The 21,475-nt window shown below is 44.1% G+C and overlaps 1 protein-coding gene across 6 annotated transcripts in view; it reads left to right on the top strand.

Annotated features, from left to right (window-relative positions):
- PKNOX1 (PBX/knotted 1 homeobox 1) overlaps positions 1–21,475 on the top strand; it is a 69,972-nt gene that overhangs the window by 26,011 nt on the left and 22,486 nt on the right. For 4 of the 6 annotated variants that reach the window (XR_010729221.1, XM_066259283.1, XM_066259284.1 and 1 more), the window contains 7 exons: positions 1,206–1,274; positions 2,234–2,340; positions 6,305–6,432; positions 11,678–11,849; positions 13,619–13,789; positions 19,143–19,242; positions 20,477–20,574. Coding sequence is in view for 5 of the 6 variants with exons in the window: in XM_066259283.1 (XP_066115380.1) it covers positions 2,290–2,340; positions 6,305–6,432; positions 11,678–11,849; positions 13,619–13,789; positions 19,143–19,242; positions 20,477–20,574 (720 nt within the window). In the remaining variant the exon portion in view is untranslated. The remainder of the gene's footprint in view (positions 1–1,205; positions 1,275–2,233; positions 2,341–6,304; positions 6,433–11,677; positions 11,850–13,618; positions 13,790–19,142; positions 19,243–20,476; positions 20,575–21,475) is intronic. The other 2 variants (XM_066259286.1, XM_066259287.1) reach the window with 2 other exon arrangements.

The raw sequence follows: 21,475 nt of genomic DNA, 5'->3' as shown, positions 1-21,475 counted from the left end.
CCGGGTTCTCCCCTCCCCCCTCTCCCCCTCTCCCCCTCTCCCCTTTGAATGCAGCCATGCTCAGCCTTTCTCTTCCTTCACCCTCAAGTGCATTAACATCACACACACACACACACACACACACACACACACCCATCCTCCTTCTGCACTGGTGTGAGTGGCATCACTTGATTCTTCTTTTGTCCCACTGGCTGCTGCTCCTCATTCTGTACTGGGCCCCCTGCCTCCCAGCCTTCTTACATGGCCCACCTCCTCTCTCTTCCTGGATGGTCTCATATAGTTTGGTGGCTATACCTACTGCCTTAGGATCCTGGGATTGCAATAACCAAGTTGTACTAATTAGGTGGATAGAAACAACAAGAATTGATTTTCTCAGGGTCCTGGCAGCCAGAACTTGAAATCAAGGTGTCGTCAGGGCCACACTCACACTCCTTCTAAAGGTCTAGGTCTCCACTCCTTGGTGGCCAGGCATTCTTGGCTTAGAGCAGCATAACTCCAATTTCTGCCTCCAATTCACATAGCCTCCTTCTCAGTGTGTCTTAGATCTTTCCCCCTCTTAAATGACACCAGTCTTGGGATCTAGGTCCTCCCCTCAATCCAGGATAATCTAATCTCAAGATCCTTAATACTTACTGCTATAGCCTGACCAGGTGGTGGCGCAGTGGATAGAGCATCAGACTGGGATGTGGAGGACCCAGGTTCGAGACCCCAAGGTCACCAGCTTGAGTGCAGGCTCATCTGGTTTGAGCAAAGCTCACCAACTTGGACCCAAGGTTGCTGGCTCGAGCAAGGGGTTACTTGGTCTGCTGAAGGCCCACGGTCAAGGCACATATGAGAAAGCAATCAATGAACAACTAAGGTGTCGCAACGAAAAACTGATGATTGATGCTTCTCATCTCTCTCCGTTCCTGTCTGTCTCTATCCCTCTCTCTGACTCTCTGTCTCTGTAAAAGAAAAAAAAACAAAAAAAACCTTACTTCTATAAAGACCCTATTCCAGGTAAGAGCCCTCACAGGGACTGGGGGTTAGGATTTGGGCATATATATCTTAGAGGACACAGTTTGACCACCTCTACACATTAGCCACAGCCTGATTGATTACTGAGTTTATGTTTCTGGCCCAGATTCATTCATTCAAAATTTCCTATTGGATTTCTGAGAAGCATTTCACACCTAAAATGTCTTGATTTTTGCTTTCTCTCCCAGGCCACAGGACCTGCTCCTCAACATCTGCTCCTTGCTGGGACATGCAGCTCTGCTCTGCCAGTTGCTCAGGTGGGAACCCTGACCCACACCCAACCCCAGGCCATCTGCAAACTCTGTGCTTTCAGCCCCCCTTGTCCACATGGTCCACTGCCTATCCATGACAGCACCCCCATCCTCTGTGTGTTCCCCAGTCATGCAGCCTGTCTTCATAGTCAAAGGGATCCTCCTCAGATATAAGTCAAGTTACCCTTCTGCTCAGGGCTTCCCAGGAACACCCAAAGTCTGCTACTGCCCACAACAGTCTGTGTGAACTGGTCCCCATGTCTCCCTCTTCCTTATCTTCCCCTCCTCCTTCACCACTCTACGTGAGCACTGCTGCTCCTCCTGCATCCAGGTGTCCCAGGCAGCTCACTGCTTCCCTGTCCCATGTTTCTTCCAGGCATTGTGGTGGACCTGCCTTCACTCATTCTCTATCCTCACCTGATTTTCCTCCTCTCAACACCAGTCACTTGTGTGTGTTGACCCGAAAACATTTGTTCCTATCTGTTTTACAGACAGATGTTAGAAGAGTGCTGGCTCAGCCTCCCCGAGCACGTTTGTCACTCCTGTCTGAGCTATAGTCTCCCTGTCTCAGCAGTCATTGAGTCAAGTCCTTGCAGTCTCAGTGTCAGTACTTTCTCAGAGCACCTGTCCTATCACATATTAGGGGAAGCCCTTGCTCACCTCTGTCACGACACCACGTGTGCTGCCTGAACTTCCCACAGTCCCTGTCCTTGTCTGTCCAGGAAAATAGGGCACCCTAGAACAGTGTCCTGCACATGTAGACGTTCACTAGACACTTGAGTAAGTGAAGAAATAAATCCAAATGGCTGAAAAATGTGGTAGCAAGTCAGGCCCCATGCAAGAACAAACGTGATCGCCAAGTAAGTGGGGTGATGCTGAGTATGATTTGACAGATACCACAGAGATAAGGGTGGTTTTTTTCTCCATGCAATTATTAACTGATGCTTTCTGCTTTTGTTTTCCAGACACCATTTGCTTTTGACTCAAGATGATTTGATGTTTTATAATAAACTTGTTGACCATGATGGCTGCACAGACATTAAGTATAGACAGCTATCAAGATGGGCAACAAGTGAGACCTTGCATTTATTCTGCATTTTAATTACAGTCAGTTGACCTGGCACTAACACACAAGCAGTGCTTTGTATATTAATAGTTCAAGTCCAGTTTTCCTGAGGCTTTAGGTTCAGATTTAGTGTATTATGCATTTATTGTATATTGTTCAGATTGTTTCCTAAGTGATACCAAGATGGCTAGTAATTTTGACTCCCTTAAATCACACTTCCTTGGGAATTTGCCATGTTCACATCAGTGTTAGTAAGTATTGTTGCTTTCAGAGATAAGCTCAGTGTTATTTTTTTTATTTTTATTTTTTTGTATTTTTCTGAAGCTGGAAACAGGGAGAGACAGTCAGACAGACTCCCGCATGTGCCCGACCGGGATCCATCCTGCACGCCCACCAGGGGGCGATGCTCTGCCCATCCGGGGCGTTGCTCTGCCGCAACCAGAGCCACTCTAGCGCCTGGGGCAGAGGCCAAGAAGCCATCCCCAGCGCCCGGGCCATCTTTGCTCCAATGGAGCCTTGGCTGCGGGAGGGGAAGAGAGAGACAGAGAGGAAGGAGGGGGGAGGGGGGAGAAGCAAATGGGCGTTTCTCCTATGTGCCCTGGCCGGGAATCGACCCCGGGTCCCCCGCACGCCAGGCCGACTGGCCAGGGCCAAGCTCAGTGTTATTGATTATCACAGGTTTCCATGTTGACGGTTGCTAATCTGAGTGGGAATTGTATGGTTTCATGTCCCCAGATGTGAGCAGCAGAGGGCCTGTCCTGATGTTATGTGGTGTAGTCAGTGCTGTGTGTACTAATCCCCTGCTCATGCCCATGGCAGCGCCTGCACAACTTTCTTTGACGATGTGGATTGCTTCTTGATAGCCCTCCCACTATCCATAAGATGTGCTTTACCTTGAAGCTCTCAGGTGTTTTGTGTCCTGTGACCTAAAATAATTGGGGGGGGGGCTCACTGAGGCCTCTGCAGCCTCTCTTGGGGCACCTGAGATCTTGGGAATGTTCTGTGTGCTGCCAGTGGGGGCCATTCCCCCTCCAGGGTCTTTCCCTGGAGCCTGGTAGCTGATTTCCATTGAAGACATTCAGCTCTGCCTTTGCTTCCTGCCTATCCCATAGTCAGGAGGCAGGAACAGAACACCCATGCCAGCAGCTATCTTCTCGCCCTCCTTGAGGATTTTAGTGAGCACAATTAACAGATCAAATCTGGGTAGGTCAACTAACCCTCAGGAGGTCACAGCACCCCATTGTTGACGTTCCCAATGGGCTCCAGGAGGGTGGTGAGACCTGAGGCTGTACCCCACCTTGCCGACTCTCATGTCTTTCCTAGGTGGTCAGTTTTGCACCATTTCTGGTTTGGTTGCTGTTGAAGAGATTTAGTTTGTTTTTGTAGGCTTTTAAATTTTTTTAAGTGTTTTTTGCTTCTTATAGGGAATTGAGGTGGAGGATTCTGTTTCAGCCAGCTCTTCTCACCTGGAAGTCCTTTAATATTTCCCAGTGATTATTTCTACTGTACAAATCTAATGACTTCTCCTCCTCTCCCCTTGCTGAAGGCTGCCTGAGAGGCCTTTCCCCTGCATTGCCTGGCTGCTCAGATCCCAGGCCCATCCTGCAGCCTCCTTACTGCACTCACCTTTGCCTTCCTTTGCTGGACACCTCCCTGACTCTTGACCCAGGTTCTTCCCTTTGCTCTTCTTTCCTCAGGCAGCAGCTTGGCCAGCTCCTTCCTGTCCTGCAGGTCTTTGCCTAAATCACCCAAGAATCTGCTGCATGCCCTTGTTACCACTTTTTCCTCTGATCTTTTTCTCCTTCCTAGCAGTCATCACCTTCTGACATATGGCTAAGGGAGGTGCTTACCCCCATCTGTCTTCCTCTGGCTCTGCCCCATGCAGCGAGTATCCAGTGTCCAGTGCAGTGCTGGGCACAGCGGGGGTGGTGGACAGGTGGAACCCCTTGATTTTAATAACTAAGAACTTCCTCTCCACATGGGAATCTCTTTGAGAACAGTATTTTAAATAAGCTCTTAAGATTATTCAGTGTAGGCCCTGGCGATATAAATTGGTACAACTGCTCTACAGGAAAATTTTTTAATCTGTGTCAAAGCTTTGAAAATATGTGCTGTGGCCCTGGCCGGTTGGCTCAGCGGTAGAGCGTCGGCCTGGCGTGCGGGGGACCTGGGTTCGATTTCCGGCCAGGGCACATAGGAGAAGCGCCCATTTGCTTCTCCATCCCCCCCCTCCTTCCTCTCTGTCTCTCTCTTCCCCTCCCACAGCCAAGGCTCCATTGGAGCAAAGATGGCCCAGGCGCTGGGGATGGCTCCTTGGCCTCTGCCCCAGGCGCTAGAGTGGCTCTGGTCACAGCAGAGCGACACCCTGGAGGGGCAGAGCGTCGCCCCTGGTGGGTGTGCCGGGTGGATCCCGGTCAGGCGCATGCGGGAGTCTGTCTGACTGTCTCTCCCTGTTTCCAGCTTCAGGAAAAAAAAAAAAAAAAATAGAATAAAAGAAAAGATTATTCAGTGTAAATATACCAGATTTACTTAGCCATTCTTCCGAGGTTGAACATTTAGGTTTCCCTTTTTTCAGTCATTAAAAAAGAAACCCTGAAATAAAATCTTTAAGGCTTCCTTATAATATTGTCAGATTTCCCTCCAGAAAGACTGTGTTAGTTCTTTTAGTGTTTGTTTGTTTGTTTGTTTGTTTGTTTTAAGAGAGAGAGAAATACAATTTCCCAAGTACACTGTATTATTTAAAGGCAGCAGAATGGAAGTGTCCTTGTCATTCTGGACTGTTGGAGAACCTGGGTCTGCAGGACTGCTCCCCCGGCCATGGTCCCTGGGTATCAGGGTGGGGTTCATGACAGGCTCTCCATCTCCAGTTTACCCAACAGAGGCAATGGCAGGCGTTGGGCAAGTGTAGGAGGTAATCTGCTCATGGAGAATTACAAGTTTACTGAGGCAGTTTTTGTTTTGTAAGTTGAATTCTTTATGTGTAAGGATTTAAATACTTTTTAACTAATTTATAAACAACATAACTAGTTTAAAGCAATTCAAATGATAGTATCTTGATGACATCCTGTATTCAATACTATTTCTTTAAACACAGCCTTTATTTTCTGAGTATAGTGACTCTAAAAAAATTTATTTTATTTTATTTTTTTTACAGAGACAGAGAGTGAGTCAGAGAGAGGGATAGACAGGGACAGACAGACAGGAATGGAGAGAGATGAGAAGTATCAATCATTAGTTTTTTATTGTATGTTGCAACACCTTAGTTGTTCATTGATTGCTTTCTCACATGTGCCTTGACCGCGGGCCTTCAGCAGACCGAGCAACCCTTTGCTGGAGCCAGCAACCTTGGGTCCAAGCTGGTGAGCCTTGCTCAAACCAGATGAGCCTGCACTCAAGCTGGCAACCTTGGGGTCTCGAACCTGGGTCCTTCCGCATCCCAGTCCGACACTCTATCCACTGTGCCACCGCCTGGTCAGGCTAAAAAAAAATTTTTTTTATAGTTTATTTATTCCTGAAATTTAAGGTAAGATAGGGGAGAATTTCAGCCCTGTCTCAGGTACATAGCATATTGGTTATGAGTTATTTTTGTGACAAGATGAGAAGAGCTTGGACGATTTGCTTATTCTTCTCTTACTGTGATGGTACCCAGCATGAGGCTGTACTGCAGGCTGGGACAGACATTAAGGTTACATGTGGACCAGTTCCCTTCAGTAATGTATGGTTATTATGATTTTGAAAATCGTAATTATTTCACAGATATCAGTCCTCTTTGTTTTTAAATGGTTTGGAAATTTGATTTTTATCCATTTTATAAACATTAAATTAAAATGGAATTTGTGGGTGGTATTCATTTGTATTGTTGCCAGTCACATGACTAGCAGTTTACCATTCTTATTGAATTCCTGATTAGAATACTTAATAGTAGTTTGTTTTCTGTTTACTAACAAAAATTATCCTTCTCCTTTCACAGATGCAAGTAGTAACAGAGTTAAAAACTGAGCAAGACCCCAACTGCTCTGAACCTGATGTGGAAGGAGTGAGCCCTCCCCCTGTGGGGTCCCAGACACCAATGGATGCAGACAAACAGGCCATTTATAGGTAGCAAAAATGTGAAGCGTGTGGGTTTTAAAAGGAATAATGAGAGTAGAAAATCTTGTTAAAGGGAACATTAGAGCTATTAGCTGGACAAAGTAAGGTATGATGTAATAACCACTGGGATGAAGATTTTCTTTTTTTTAAAGTTGTGGAATGGAAATAGACATTTTAGTCCACCTCACAAAAAAATTAACTTTAGGCCCAACTGATTTTACTGGAGAATTCTACCAAAATTATAAAGAAAAAAGAAGCAAATCTACACAATCTCTTTCAGAAAATGGAAGATGAGAGAATGCTTCCCAATTCAGTTTACAAATTGAGAGCATCACTCTGATGCCAAATATTCCTCATGAATTTGGACATAAAAATCATCAACAGCCTGACCAGGCGGTGGCACAGTGGATATAGCATCGGACTGGGATGCAGAGGACCCAGATTCGAGACCCCAAGGTCGCTAGCTTGAGCGCGGGCTCATCTGGTTTGAGCAAAGCTCACCAGCTTGGACCCAAGGTCGCTGGCTCGAGCAAAGGGTCACTCAGTCTTCTGAAGGCCCATGGTCAAGGCACATATGAGAAAGCAATCAATGAACAACTAAGGTATTGCAACAAAAAACTGATGATTGATGCTTCTCATCTCTCTTTGTTCCTGTCTGTCTGTCTCTATATATCCCTCTCTCTGACTCTGTCTCTGTCTCTGTAGAAAAAAAAAATCTTCAACATCCCTGGCCTGATAGCTTGGTTGGTTAAGAGCATTCTCCTGAAGTGCAAAGTACAAAGGTTGCCAGTTCAATTCCTGGTCAGGGCACATACAGGAACAGATCTATGTTCTTATCTCTCTCTCTCTCTCTTCCCCCTCTTCCTCTCACACTAAAATCAATAAATTTAAAAAATTTTAAGTATAATTTAAAAAATCATCAATAGCCTGACCTGTGGTAGTGCAGTGGATAAAGCATCGACCTGTGGAAGGCTGAGGTTGCTGGTTCAAAACCCTGGGCTTGCCCAGTCAAGGCACATATGGGAGTTGATACTTCCTGCCCCTACCCCCTTCTCTCTCTCTCTTTCCCAAATGAATAAATAAATAAAAATTTAAAAATCATCAATAAAATATTAGCAAATTGAAGCCAGAAATAAAAATTTAATAGAATGATATTAGAATAATATCTAGTGACCAAGTGGAGATTATCCCAGGAATGCAAGACTAGTTCACTACTCAAAGATTAACCAAAGAGACAGACCCACAGTGTGATTATATCAAGTGATGCAGAAAAGCATTTGACAAAACAGCTAATTGTTATTAAAAATAGTCAGCAGCCTGACCAGGCGGTGGCGCAGTGGATAGAGCGTCGGACTGGGATGCGGAAGTACCCAGGTTCGAGACCCCAGAGGTCGCGCGCGGGCTCATCTGGCTTGAGCAAAGAGCTCGCCAGCTTGGACCCAAGGTCGCTGGCTCCAGCAGGGGGTTACTCGGTCTGCTGAAGGCCCGCGGTCAGGGCACGTGTGAGAAAGCAATCAGTGAACAACTAAGAAGTCGCAACGCGCAACGAGAAACTGATGATTGATGCTTCTCATCTCTCTCTGTTCCTGTCTGTCTGTACCTGTCTATCTCTGCCTCTGTAAAAAAAAAAAAAAATAGTCAGCAAAGGGGAACTTTTTTTTTTTTTTTTTGTATTTTTCTGAAGTTGGAAACGGGAAGGCAGTCAGACTCCCGCATGTGCCCGACCGGGATCCACCCGGCATGCCCATCAGGGGGCGATGCTCTGCCCACCTGGGGTGTTGCTCTGTTGCAACCAGAGCCATCTTAGTGCCTGAGGCAGAGGCCACAGAGCCATCCTCAGCACCTGGGCCATCTTTGCTCCAATGGAGCCTCGGCTGCGGGAGGGGAAGAGAGAGACAGAGAGGAAGGAGAAGCAGATGGGCGCTTCTCCTGTGTGCCCTGGCCAGGAATCAAACCTGGTACTCCTGCACGCCAGGCCGACGCTCTACCACTGAGCCACCTGGCCAGGGCCAAAGGGGGAACTTTTTTAACCAGACGAAGGACAACTACAAAAACAAACAGCTCACATCAGACTTGATGGTGAAAGACTGAATGCTTTTCCTTCAGATTGGGAATGAGAGAGATGTCTGCCCTAGCTCCTCTTATTCAGCCCTGTGGTGGAAGTCCAAGCCAGTGTAGTAAGACAATAAAAATATTAGAAAGGAGGAAATAAAACTGGCTCAGTGCACAAACAACATGATTGTCTACATAGAAAATCTCAGCATCTACCAAAGAACTTCCAGGTGCATAAGTTTAGCCCTAGCCAGGTAGCTCAGTTGGTTAGACCATTAACCTGATTTGCCAAGGTTGTGGATTTGATCTCTGGTCAGGGCAGGTACAAGAATCAACCAATGAATGCATAAATAAGTGGAACAACAAATTAATGCCCCCCCATCCTTCCCTCCCTCTCTCTTCCCCCCCTCTTCCTTCCCCCTTCCTCTCTTTAAAATCAATAAAAAAAACTTAAGTTTAATAAGATCACAGGTTACATGTACAACACACAGAAACCAATCCTATTTCTATACCAGTAACATACAATTGGAAACAGAAATGAAAAAGAAAGTACATTTATAAGAGCTCCAAAATAACTTAGCTATAAATCTATACTTATACTGATGCAAAAAATCAGACACCTAAAAAGTGGTGGGATATACCATGTTTATAGATTAGAAGACTCTACATAATAAAGATTGCAACTCCAATTAAGTTTTTATTTTTTTGTGGCAGAGACAGACAGTCAGAGAGAGGGACAGATAGGGACAGACAGACAGGAAGGGAGAGAAATGAGAAACATCAATTGTTCATTGCAGCTCCTTAGTTGTTCATTGATTGATTTCTCATATGTGCCTTGACAGAGGGCTACAGCAGACCGACCCCTTGCTCGAGCCAGTGACCTTGGGCTCAAGCTGGTGAGCTTTGCTCAAACCAGATGATCCATGTGCTCAAGCTGGCGACCTCAGGGTCTCAAACCTGAGTCCTCTACATCCCAGTCCAATGCTCTATCCACTGTGCCACCGCCTGGTCAGGCCAATTAACTTTTAGCAATAAATATTTGTACATATAAGCAAGTTAATTCTAAATTTTATGTGTAAGTCAAAAGAACTAGATCAAACTAAAACAATTTAAAAAAAAATAAAGGAGGAATCGAGTCTATTTGAGCTTAAGATTTGCTATCATGTTACAGTATATAAGACATTGCAATAATTGTGAGGGGGTAGACAAAGAGATCAATGCCATAGATAGAGAGTAACAGAAATAAATCTGCACAAATATGATTCAGTTGATCTTAATTTTTTATTTAATTTTTTAAAAGATTTTATTTATTGATTTTAGAGACTGGGGGAGGAGTGGAAGCATCAACTTGTAGTAGGTTCTTCTTGTATGTGCCTTGACCAGACAAGCCCAGGATTTTAAACTGACGACCTCAGCATTCTAGGTCGATGCTTTATCTACTGCACCACCACAAGTCAGGTTGATTGAGTTGATCTTTAGCCCAGGGTACAAAAATACTTCAGTAGACAAAAAGATAGACTTTTCAACAAATGGTGTTAGAACAATTGGACATCCATATGCAGAAAGAAGATCTTTGACCTACTTTTTCATCTTATACAAAAATTTACTCAAAATGGGCTATAGACCTAAGTATAAATTTTTTTTTTTTTTTTTTTTTTACAGAGACAGAGAGTGAGTCAGAGAGCGGGATAGACAGGGACAGACAGGAACGGAGAAAGATGAAAAGCATCAATCATTAGTTTTTTTGTTTTTTTTCTTTTCTTTCATTTTTCTGAAGCTGGAAACAGGGAGAGACAGTCAGACAGACTCCCGCGTGCGCCCGACCGGGGTCCACCCGGCACGCCCACCAGGGGCGACGCTCTGCCCACCAGGGGGCGATGCTCTGCCCATTCTGGGCGTCGCCATGTTGCGACCAGAGCCACTCTAGCGCCTGAGGCAGAGGCCACAGAGCCATCCCCAGCGCCCGGGCCATCTTTGCTCCAATGGAGCCTTGGCTGTGGGAGGGGAAGAGAGAGACAGAGAGGAAAGCGCGGCGGAGGGGTGGAGAAGCAAATGGGCGCTTCTCCTGTGTGCCCTGGCCGGGAATCGAACCCGGGTCCTCCGCACGCTAGGCCGACGCTCTACCGCTGAGCCAACCGGCCAGGGCCTAGTTTTTTTTTATTGCACGTTGCAACACCGTAGTTGTTCATTGATTGCCCTCTCATATGTGCCCTGACCGCAGGCCTTCAGCAGACCGAGTAACCCCCTGCTGGAGCCAGAGACCTTGTGTTCAAGCTGGTGAGCTTTTGCTCAAACCAGATGAGCCCGTGCTCAAGCTGGCGACCTCGGGGTCTTGAACCTGGGTCCTCTGCATCCCAGTCCGATGCTCTATCCACTGCACCACCGCCTGGTCAGGCCCTAAGTGTAAATTTTAAAACTTTAAAATTGGTATATCTATACAATGGAATATTAGTTGGCCATAAAAAGGAAGGAGGTACTGATACCTATTACAGCATTGCTGAGACTTGAAAACATTATGATAAAATCAAAGATGATAGCCTGACTCGTGATGGTGCAGTGGATAGAACATCGACTTGGGATACTGAGATCCTGGGTTTGAAACCCCGAGGTTGCTGGCCTGAGCACCAAGTTATCGGCTTGAGTGCAGGGTCACTGGCTTGAGTATGGGATCATCAATATGATCCCAAGGTTGCTGGCTTGAAGAAAGGGTTGCTGACTCAGCTTGAGCCTCCTCCCTGGCCCGGTCAAGGCATATATGAGAAGCAATCAGTGAACAACTGAAGTGACACAGCTATGAGTTGATGCTTCTCATCTCCCTTCTCTCTTTCTCAAAAAAAATTAAAAAAGAAAGACTCCAGACACAAAAGGTCATGTTATGAACTGTATAGAATTGGCAAACCTTTAGAGACAGAAAGCAGATTGGTGGTGGCCTGAGGCTGGGACATGGGGGTAAAATAGAGAGTGACTGCTAGTGACTGCAGGGTTTCTTTTGGGGAATGATGAAAATGTTCTAAAATTAACTGTGGTAATGGTTGCACAACTCTATGAATGTGTTAAAAACCAGTGAATTGTAAACTTGGAATGGATAAAGTATATGTTATATGAATATATCTGAACTAAGCGGATAGGTCAAATGATGCATACATACTGAAACATTCTCACACAAGTGTAGAGCTTACATTTTTTTTTCTTTTTCCCCTAGGCATCCACTATTTCCTTTATTAGCTTTGTTGTTTGAAAAGTGTGAGCAATCCACACAGGGCTCAGAAGGCACAACTTCTGCCAGTTTTGATGTGGACATTGAAAATTTTGTAAGGAAGCAAGAGAAGGAAGGAAAACCTTTCTTTTGTGAAGACCCGGAAACTGATAATTTGGTGAGTAAAATTAATGTTTTATTTTTATTTTTCATTTCTTCCAAATTCAAAATCTGGTCAGTAAATTTTAAACTTCCAGTTAAAACGGTAGACCATTTGTTGTTGTGCTACAGGAGAGATTCATACAATTCATGAGATAATTTAATTTAGTGAGTATATGTGGGACTTGAATATCCTCCAGCATTCTCTAGTTACCCTTTCCTGTGATAGTCAAGTAAGCTAGTTTCAGCCTGCATCCTAAATGGACCAGGTGGTTCAGTTCTCTCCTGAACATCGGTGAAGGTTCACTGGGGTTGGTTCACTTGCCCTGCTTCCCATGCAGCATGTCTGCCCAACTTCAGTCCTTGACTTTTCCTTGACCATGGACACATGACTTTTTTCTCCAAGACAGCTCTGTCTTGAGGCTCACACTGATTTTTGGTGGGTGACAAAGTTTATGGGGACAGAGTTTATGAAGACCAGCACAGAGAAGGGACAGACTTAAAGGGCTTCAAGGCCGCTCACTACCTCCCTTGGACTTCTCTCTGAAGTCAGTCTGTCTCATAAGTGTCCTCCTGACAGGTCCAGTAGTCTAAAAGTCAGGGTTCTCTGTGCTTTCTGAAGGAAATGGAGAATTCTTTGGAGTATAACTGCTGCCCCTAAGGGGAGTGGTGCCATTCAGTCCCGTGGAGCATTGTCAGCTGTGTCCAGGGCCCCGCTGGATCTCCGTGAAAGCCTTCTGGCTCTCAGACCAAAACCTCCGTCAGGCCCTGATCAGCAGAAAAGGGTCTTTGGAAATCTTTTTCCTGAATAATTTGCCCAGGTCTTAATTGTTGTTATCGTTTTTTAAATTTCTCATTACACATTCAACCCTTATATCCTAATAAATTATATAGGTGAGTTGCCTGACTTTGAGTCTGTTTCCTCATCTTTGATGGGGAACTGACAGTACCTGCTCTTTTGGGCTCAGGACCAGAAGCTCTCTCTGCCACTGAATCTTTGTCATATAGCCATCAGCGATGGGAAGCAGGAGTGGCCACAGTGGTCCCAGGCAGGCAGGAAACAAGGCTCTCCTGACTGGTATTAGAGTACAGGGCCTACTAGAGCTTGATGCTTGGTAGTCCTCATTATTGACTGACTGACTGACTGACTGATTCCACAAGTACTGTGGATTACTAGGCCAAGGTCACAGGAGGAGCTGGCTTTAGGTGTGGATTCACAGGCAGGTGCTACTTATGGTAATGGTTTTATTATCAGTGTCATTTATCTACTGATATGGGACAAATTGCCCCAAAACTTAATGAATTAATATAAAATCATGAAACTTAGAAAAATTATAAGAGAAAATCTTTAGGATCTAGGGATAATCTAGGGTTCAGAAAGAGTTATTAGACTTGACACCAAAAGAATGGCAGAGTCGGTAAGTTGAACTTTATCACAGTTAAGAGCCATCTATGAAATGGGTCTGGATCCATCCTCGTTTATAGATGAAGAAGCAGGAGCAGAGTGAGGGTTGGTTACTTGCCCATAGGGTCGTGAGGCACTTGTATTGTCCATCTTCCCTGCACATCAGAGGGAGCCAAAATGCCAAACCGTGTTCAGTGGTGCTGGGATGAGTTGTCGTTTTGTACAGTATCTGATGTTATTCCACTTCTATCACTGGCAGTACAGGTGGCCATAGCTATGCAGGATTCAAGCTCATAACCGAGAGTAGTTATGTAGTGATAATTATAACTTAACATCATGCTACCTTTTTCATGTCTGAAAGTCTTCGTTTTCTCTGCTTCTAGATGGTAAAAGCAATCCAGGTTTTGCGTATTCATCTTCTTGAGCTGGAAAAGGTTAATGAACTCTGCAAAGATTTCTGCAGTCGATATATTGCTTGTCTAAAAACGAAAATGAACAGTGAAACTCTCCTGAGTGGAGAACCTGGAAGCCCGTATTCCCCTGTCCAATCCCAGGTATTTATGTTTGGGTCCTGCTCTACTTCCTGGTTACTGTAGCATCTGCAAGGATGAACTGTGTTGATCCCAAGACCACCAAGCCTTTCAGAATTAGGAAGCTGCTCAAAGGGTGCTCTAGATCTCTGACCCTAACCTGGGCTGAGAATGAGTTCCAGAGACAGACCATCTGGCTTCATACAGTGAATGCATGGAGGCTCTGATCTGTGTACTGGACCCTGAGTCCCATGTTTCTGGAGTTCCATCCATATATTTCTTTTTTAAAATATATTTTTAAAGGCCCTGGCTGGTTAGCTCAGTCTGTAAGAGCATCATCCCAAAACGCCAACATGGTGAGTTCAATCCCCAGTTAAGGCACCTATGGGAAGTGACCAACGAATGCACAACTAAGTGGAACAACGAATGCTGCTCTCTCTCTCTCTTTCTCTCTCCCTCCATCCATCTCCCCCTACCCCTCCTTCTTCCTCTCTGTCTCTCTAAAATCAATAAAAAATTAAAAAAAAATTGGTAATACACAAATATTATAAAATTTACTATCCTAACCATGTTTAAGTGCACAGCTCAGTGGCATTAGCTACATTCATACTGTTGTGCAGCCATCACCACCATCCATCTCCAGAACTTTTTCTCTTCCCCAACTGAAACTGTCTCCATTAAACACTAATTGTCCACACCCCTACTCCCAGCCCCTGGCACCCATATTCTTTCTGTCTCTATAAATTTGACTGTTCTGGGGATTATGTAAAGGGAATCATTTGTCCTTTTATATTTGGCTTTCACTCAGTATAATGTCCTCAAGGTTCCTCCATACTGGAGTCCTATTATATTGCAGCCATTCAGCTAGTTTATAGTGACATTCATTGTGGTTGTAATTTGCATCTCCCTGATGGCCAGTGATATTTACCGTCTTTTCATGTGCTTATTTTCCACAGTATCTTCTTTGATAGAATGTCTGTCTACTCACATCTTTTGCCCAATTTCTAGTTGGATTTTTAAAAAACTTTCCTTTTTTTTGTTTCCATTGATTTGAGAGAGGGACAGGAGGGAGAAGAGAGAGAAAGAGAGAGAGGTGGGAGAGACAGAGAGAAAAAGAGAGAGAAGGGGAAAGGAGAAGCATCAACTCCTTGTTCCAATTAATTATTCCATTTAGCAGTGCACTCATTGGTTGCTTCTTGTGTGTACCCTGACCAGGGATTGAACTCATGACCTTGGTACACTGTGATGGTGCTCTATCCACTGAGCAGTCCTGACCAAGGCCTAAATATTGACTTTTGAGTTTTCTAAAGACTAGTCCTTTATTGGATATATGGTTTACAAACATTTTCTACAAGTCGATAGCCTATTTTTTATGTCTCTTAGCAGGGTCTTTTGCAGAGCAAGCATTTTCCCCAGTCTTTATTTTATTTATTTATTTTTAATTTTTATTTTCCATCTACCCATCCCCCCTCCCTTTTGGCAAACATCAGCTTGTTCTCTATATCTCTGGGTTTTTGTTTCTTTTTCCTTTTAGGTTCTGAATGTGAGTGAAATCATATAGTATTTGTCTTTCTCTATCTGACTTATTTTACGTAGCATAATACCTAGGTCCATCCGTGTTGTCGCAAATGGCAAGATTTCATTCTTTTTATTGCTGGCTAATATTCCATTGTATATATGTACCACGTCTTTCCATCTGTTCATGAATACTTCCATATCTTGGCTATTATATACAATGCTTCAATAAACATAGGGGTGACTATATCTTTTTGAATTAGTGTTTTTGTTTTCTTGAGATAAATACCTAGAAATGGAATTGCTGCATCATATAACAGTTCTGTTTTTAATTTTTGTGTGTGTGTGACAGAGACAGAGACAGAGAGAGGGAAAGATAGGGATGGACAGACAGGAAGGGAGAGAGATGAGAAGCATCAATTCTTTGTTGCAGCTCCTTAGTTGTTCATTGATTGCTTTCTCATATATGCTTTGCCTGGGAGGCTCCAGCACAGCGAGTGACCCCTTGCTTAAGTCAACGACCTTGGGTTCAAGCCAGTGACCTTAGGCTTCAAGCCAGCGACCTTTGGGCTCAAGCCAGTGACCACGGGGTCATGTCTATGATCCCATGCTCAAACTGGCAACCCCATGCTCAAGCTGATGAGCCCTTGCTCAAGCCAGGTGAGCCCTTGCTCAAGCCGGCAACCCCAGGGTTTTGAACCTGGGTCCTCTGCATCCCAGTCTGACGCTCTTATCTACTGTGCTACCTCCTGGTCAGCTATAGCAGGGGTCCCCAAACTACGGCCCGCGGGCTGCATGCGGCCCCCTGAGGCCATTTATCCGGCCCCCACTGTACTTCCAGAAGGGGCACCTCTTTCATTGGTGGTCAGTGAGAGGAGCATAGTTCCCATTGAAATACTGGTCAGTGGCCCTGGCCGGTTGGCTCAGTGGTAGAGCGTCGGCCTGGCGTGCAGGAGTACCAGGTTTGATTCCTGGCCAGGGCACACAGGAGAAGCGCCCATCTGCTTCTCCTTCCTCTCTGTCTCTCTCTTCCCCTCCCGCAGCCAAGGCTCCATTGGAGCAAAGATGGCCCAGGCGCTGGGGATGGCTCCTTGGCCTCTGCCCCAGGCGCTAGAGTGGCTCTGGTCGCGGCAGAGCGACGCCCCAGAGGGGCAGAGCGACGCCCCAGAGGGGCAGAGCATCGCCCCCTGGTGGGCAGAGCGTCGCCCCTGGTGGGCGTGCTGGGTGGATCCCGGTCGGGCGCATGCGGGAGTCTGTCTGACTATGTCTCCCCGTTTCCAGCTTCAGAAAAAAATACAAAAAAAAAAAAAAAAAAAAAGAAATACTGGTCAGTTTGTTGATTTAAATTTATTTGTTCTTTATTTTAAATATTGTATTTGTTCCCATTTTGTTTTTTTACTTTAAAATAAGATATGTGCAGTGTGCATAGGGATTTGTTCATAGTTTTTTTTATAGTCCGGCCCTCCGACGGTCTGAGGGACAATGAACGGGCCCCCTGTGTAAAAAGTTTGGGGACCCCTGGGCTATAGCATATAGTCTTGATTATTGTAGGTGTATAATAAATTTCAAAGTTGGGTAGACTGATTCCTCTCACTATTCTTTTTCAAAATATTCTTTCTCAAAATATTTTAGCTATTTCTAGTTTTTGTTTTTTTTTTTTTTGCCTTTTTATATAAATTTTAGAATAATCTTGTTTATATCTACAAAAATGTTACTGAAATTTTAATAGGAATTATATTAAACCTGTATGTCATTTTGGGGAGAATTGACATCTTTACTGTGTTAACTCTTCTAGCTCACATACATAGTGTGTCTCCCCATTCATTTATTCTTCTATGGTTTCTTTCATTAGTGTTTTGTAGTTTTTCAACATATGAATCCTACACGTGTGTTTTTAGAATTACACCTAAATATTTCATTTTGAAAAAATTTTCCATTGATTTGAGAGTAAGAGAAGGGAGAGAGGGTGGGGAAAAAGGAGGGAGAAAGAGAGAGAAGCATTGATTCATTGTTCCACTTAGTTGTGCACTCATTGATTGCTTCTCATATGTGCCCTGCCAGGGGTTGAACCCCCATCCTCAGCACATTGGGACAACACTCTATCCACTGAGACACCCAGCCAGGGCTTATATATGTCATTTTTTTTGAGCAACTGTAAATGGTATTATTTAATATATATGTGTGTGTGTGATATATATACATATATATATATATATTTTAGAGACAGAGAGTGTTAGAGAGAGGGACAAATGGGGACAGACAGGAAGGGAGAGATGAGAAGCATCAATTCTTTGTTCAATATTCAAAAACTTGTTCATGGCACATAATTCTTTTTATATATGGGTTCCTGAATTCTGTTTGCTAATATTTGTTAAGCATTTTTGTGTCTGTATTGAGGGATATTGGCTTGTAGTTATCTTTTCTTGTACAGTCTTAGTTTAGGTTTGGTATCAGAATAGTACAAACTTCAGAAGACAAATTGGAGAGTATTCTCTTCTCTTCTGTTTTTTGGCAGGGATTAGAATTTGTATTAATTTTTCTCTAAATGTATTAAATGTCCAGTAAGATACTACATGGACCCAGAGATTTCTTTTTTTGGAGGTTTTTCGATTACAAATTTAGTTTCCTTAATAGTGATATGGCTATTCAAATTATCTACTTCATACTGGATTTTGTCTACTATGTCAAATTTATTTTTGTAAGGTTCACGGTATTCCTTTTTGTCTTTTTGACACCAGCAAGGGCTTCACTGAACTTGTTTCATTTCTGATATGGATAATTTGTCTTCTCTTATTCTGTCAGTCTTACTACAGGTTTGTCAATGTGTTGATCTTTTAAAAGAACCATTTTTATTTTTTTTCTGTTTTTAATTTAAGTGTTATCTGCTTTTATCTTTACTGTTTTCTTTTGCTTGCTTTGGTTTTATTATGTTCCTCTTTTTCTAGGTTCTTGATGTGGGAGCTTGAATTGATTTGATGGCTTAGCTTTATTCTGACAAAATTAATGTAACCTACTTTGTTTGCAGCTACCAAAGCCTACACATTTACATTGATGTGGTGGCCCATAGAGTAATTGCCTCTTAGAGTGACACCACTTATGCTGTTTAACTGCTCAAATATCTGGGTGCTTATATGTGCCAGACCCCATGCTAGATGCTACATGTAAGGATACCTCCCCTTGCCAACCACCAACGCAGCCATCAGTCAGTGTGTAAATTCGCCCATTTGGATCCAGTGTTAAGATGAGTAGAATCTCTGATGTGGTGTTTACAAGTGTTTGCATGGAGTATGCTGCGGGTCAGGCACTGAGCCTGTACTCTACACACATGTGCACACAGGGAGTCAGAGCTCCGATGTGCAATGTGCTGAGGTCAGGAGGTAGAGAACTGTGTGGGCCCAGGGTGACTCCCCATCACCACTCAGAACCTCCCAAGCCTGTAGCATTAAGTTCTGAAAGTGCTAATCCTATCAAGACTCTTTGGTTCTTGGAAAATCAAGAGTCTGGGCCAAATCAAATGGGAAATGTGTGTGATGAGATTAGATAACCTAATTTCGATCTTCCTAGTCATACCTCCAGGGCTGTAAAGTGTTATTAATATGTGATGAAATGAAAGGTAATCGTTTGGAAGCCAAATACAAAGTAATATCTTAGTATTGATCATCACATTTAATATTCAGTCAGTCTTGCCTCTCCTGATGTCCAGGTATGTAAAGCCTGCTTCATGGAAGGCTTGTCATCTGATGTGCTCTGGGCCTCAAGCAGCTCCTTTGTCAATGATGCCATTATACTGCGTGTTTGGAAGTTTTAAACGTGGGTGCTCTGTTTTCTAATAATCGCTTTCCTGTGTATTTCTGACTTATAGCAGATTCAAAGTGCCATCACAGGCACTCTCAGTCCCCAAGGAATTGTGGTGCCGGCATCCGCGCTGCAACAGGGGAATGTAACCATGGCAACAGTGGCAGGTATGGCAGTGGAAAAAAGGGCAGCTTTTGCAGATAAAGTTCTTTATAGTGAAATGGAGATATGCATAAATAAATTTTTAATTAATGCCCATTTCCTAATAAGAATCCCAAAATCTAGACCTCTTTGAATGCCTGTTTCTTATTAATTCCCAGTGACAACTACATACCATATGCATATTGTGTTTCCCTACCAAAAATGTTAGGAAGAAAGGTTTTAAGATTATATTTTATTATATAGGAGTTGAAACTATATAGCAAAAAGCAATTATAATTTTCAAGTAATTTTTTTAAAGGATTGATTTGAGAGAGAGAGACAGAAAGGGAGAGGGTGAGAGAGGAGAGAGATGAGAAGCATCAACTCATAGTTGAGTCACTTTAGTTGTTCATTGATTGCTTCTTGTACGTGCCTTGACTGGGGGCTTCTAGCCGAACCAGTGTTCCCTTGTTCAATCCAGTGACTGTGGGCTCAAGACAGCAACCTTGGGCTCAAGCCAGTGATTCCACAGTCAAGCCAGCAACCTTGGGGTTTTGAACTGGGGACCTTAGCACTCTAGGTCGGTGCTCTGTCCACTGCACCACCACTGGTCAGGCTCAGGTAATGGTTTTTAGTTGTGCTTTCAGGTGGTTTTCCAGGTACTGGAAACTTAACTTGTGACATTAATTGGTGATAAACGAGTAACTTGTATAATAAAAACCATCGCAGGAAGGGGACAGATTCTTGAGTTCCCTGGTGCATCTAGAACATTGCAAATATAGGACCATCATGAAAATGTAAGGAGGGGGAGAAATTTACATGAAAAAATCCATGAAATAGCACAAAGGGAAACCTCCACAGGAAAATAAAGTACATTTGATCAAAAAGAGAACCATAATAAAAATATTTGTCATCTGACACATTTGGCCAAGTCCTTTGTTGTGTGCTAATTATAGGGAAAGTAGAAAACAGAGACAAGCAAAAGGCAGAGAAGTGCAGCTCCTCTGAGCCGCTGTGCCCTGTGCACTGTATGTGCGGACTGCAGGGATGCTTGTTAGCATAGTGTCACCTGGGCACTGCTTGTGCAGTCTGTTGATTTTGATAATTTACAATGACAAGTTGGTAAGCAAAGTAGCAATCATTTGAAATGTTGTAAAATGTTCCTCAAACTAGAGATTTTAATCCTTTCATAGTATAGTGAGAAGATTGCTTTTAAATCATTGAGACTTAAATGTAATTTTCTCCTTTTTCCTTTTTGAGGTGGCACAGTTTATCAGCCTGTCACAGTTGTCACTCCTCAAGGCCAAGTAGTGACACAGGCATTGTCGCCTGGGACAATCAGGATCCAGAACTCCCAGGTGTGTGTGCCATTCCTTTGGCAGGAATGGGGTGGGGGTGTTGCACAGGTGTGGGAGTGCAGGGAGAGGCAGGCTGGAGCCATTCTCTCTGGGTGAGGATTCTTGTCTCAGACTCGTGCTCATGCAGTGACCTCCAGTTAATCTGAATAAAAGTATACTGCTTACAAAAATTAGGGGATAAGGCCCTGGCCGGTTGGCTCAGTGGTAGAGCGTCGGCCTGGCGTGCAGGAGTCCCAGGTTGGATTCCCGGCCAGGGCACACAGGAGAAGCACCCATCTGCTTCTCCACCCCTCCCCCTCTCCTTCCTCTCTGTCTCTCTCTTCCCCTCCCGCAGCCAAGGCTCTATTGGAGCAAAGTGGCCCTGGCACTGAGGATGGCTCTGTGGCCTCTGCCTCAGGCGCTAGGATGGCTCTGGATGCAACAGAGCGATGCCCCAGAGGGGCAGAGCATCGCCCCCTGGTGGACATGCCGGGTGGATCCCGGTCGGGCGCATGCTGGAGTCTAACTGCCTCCCCATTTCCAGCTTCGGAAAAATGCAAAATAAATAAATATAAATAAAAAAATTTAGGGGATATTTTATAGCTTCATATTCATTTTGAAATATCCCCTAATTTTTATGAGAAATATATTTTGTTTCTTCTCTCTCGTTGTAAAATGTTGCAAAGTTCAGAAAAGTCTAAGGAAGTAGAAGAATAATCATCCATTGCCTCTCCGTACAAGCAACCACTGTTGTCCAGTTTAATAGTTGGATTGTGTAGTTGTCTTTGCACCAGGAGATCTGAGGCTGTGTAAACACACTCTCCCTATCCCCAGGTCACAGCAGAATCACAGTTGGGATTTTCAGACCACACCTGGCCAGCCCACACCTCTGTGTGAGAGTGTTGGCTGAGCTTCGGCCTGT

Source organism: Saccopteryx bilineata, chromosome 2, assembly GCF_036850765.1.
Source record: "Saccopteryx bilineata isolate mSacBil1 chromosome 2, mSacBil1_pri_phased_curated, whole genome shotgun sequence".
NCBI classification, from domain to species: Eukaryota; Metazoa; Chordata; class Mammalia; order Chiroptera; family Emballonuridae; genus Saccopteryx; species Saccopteryx bilineata.
Note: the sequence above shows the minus strand (reverse complement) of the source record. Positions and strands in the feature narration are given on the sequence as shown.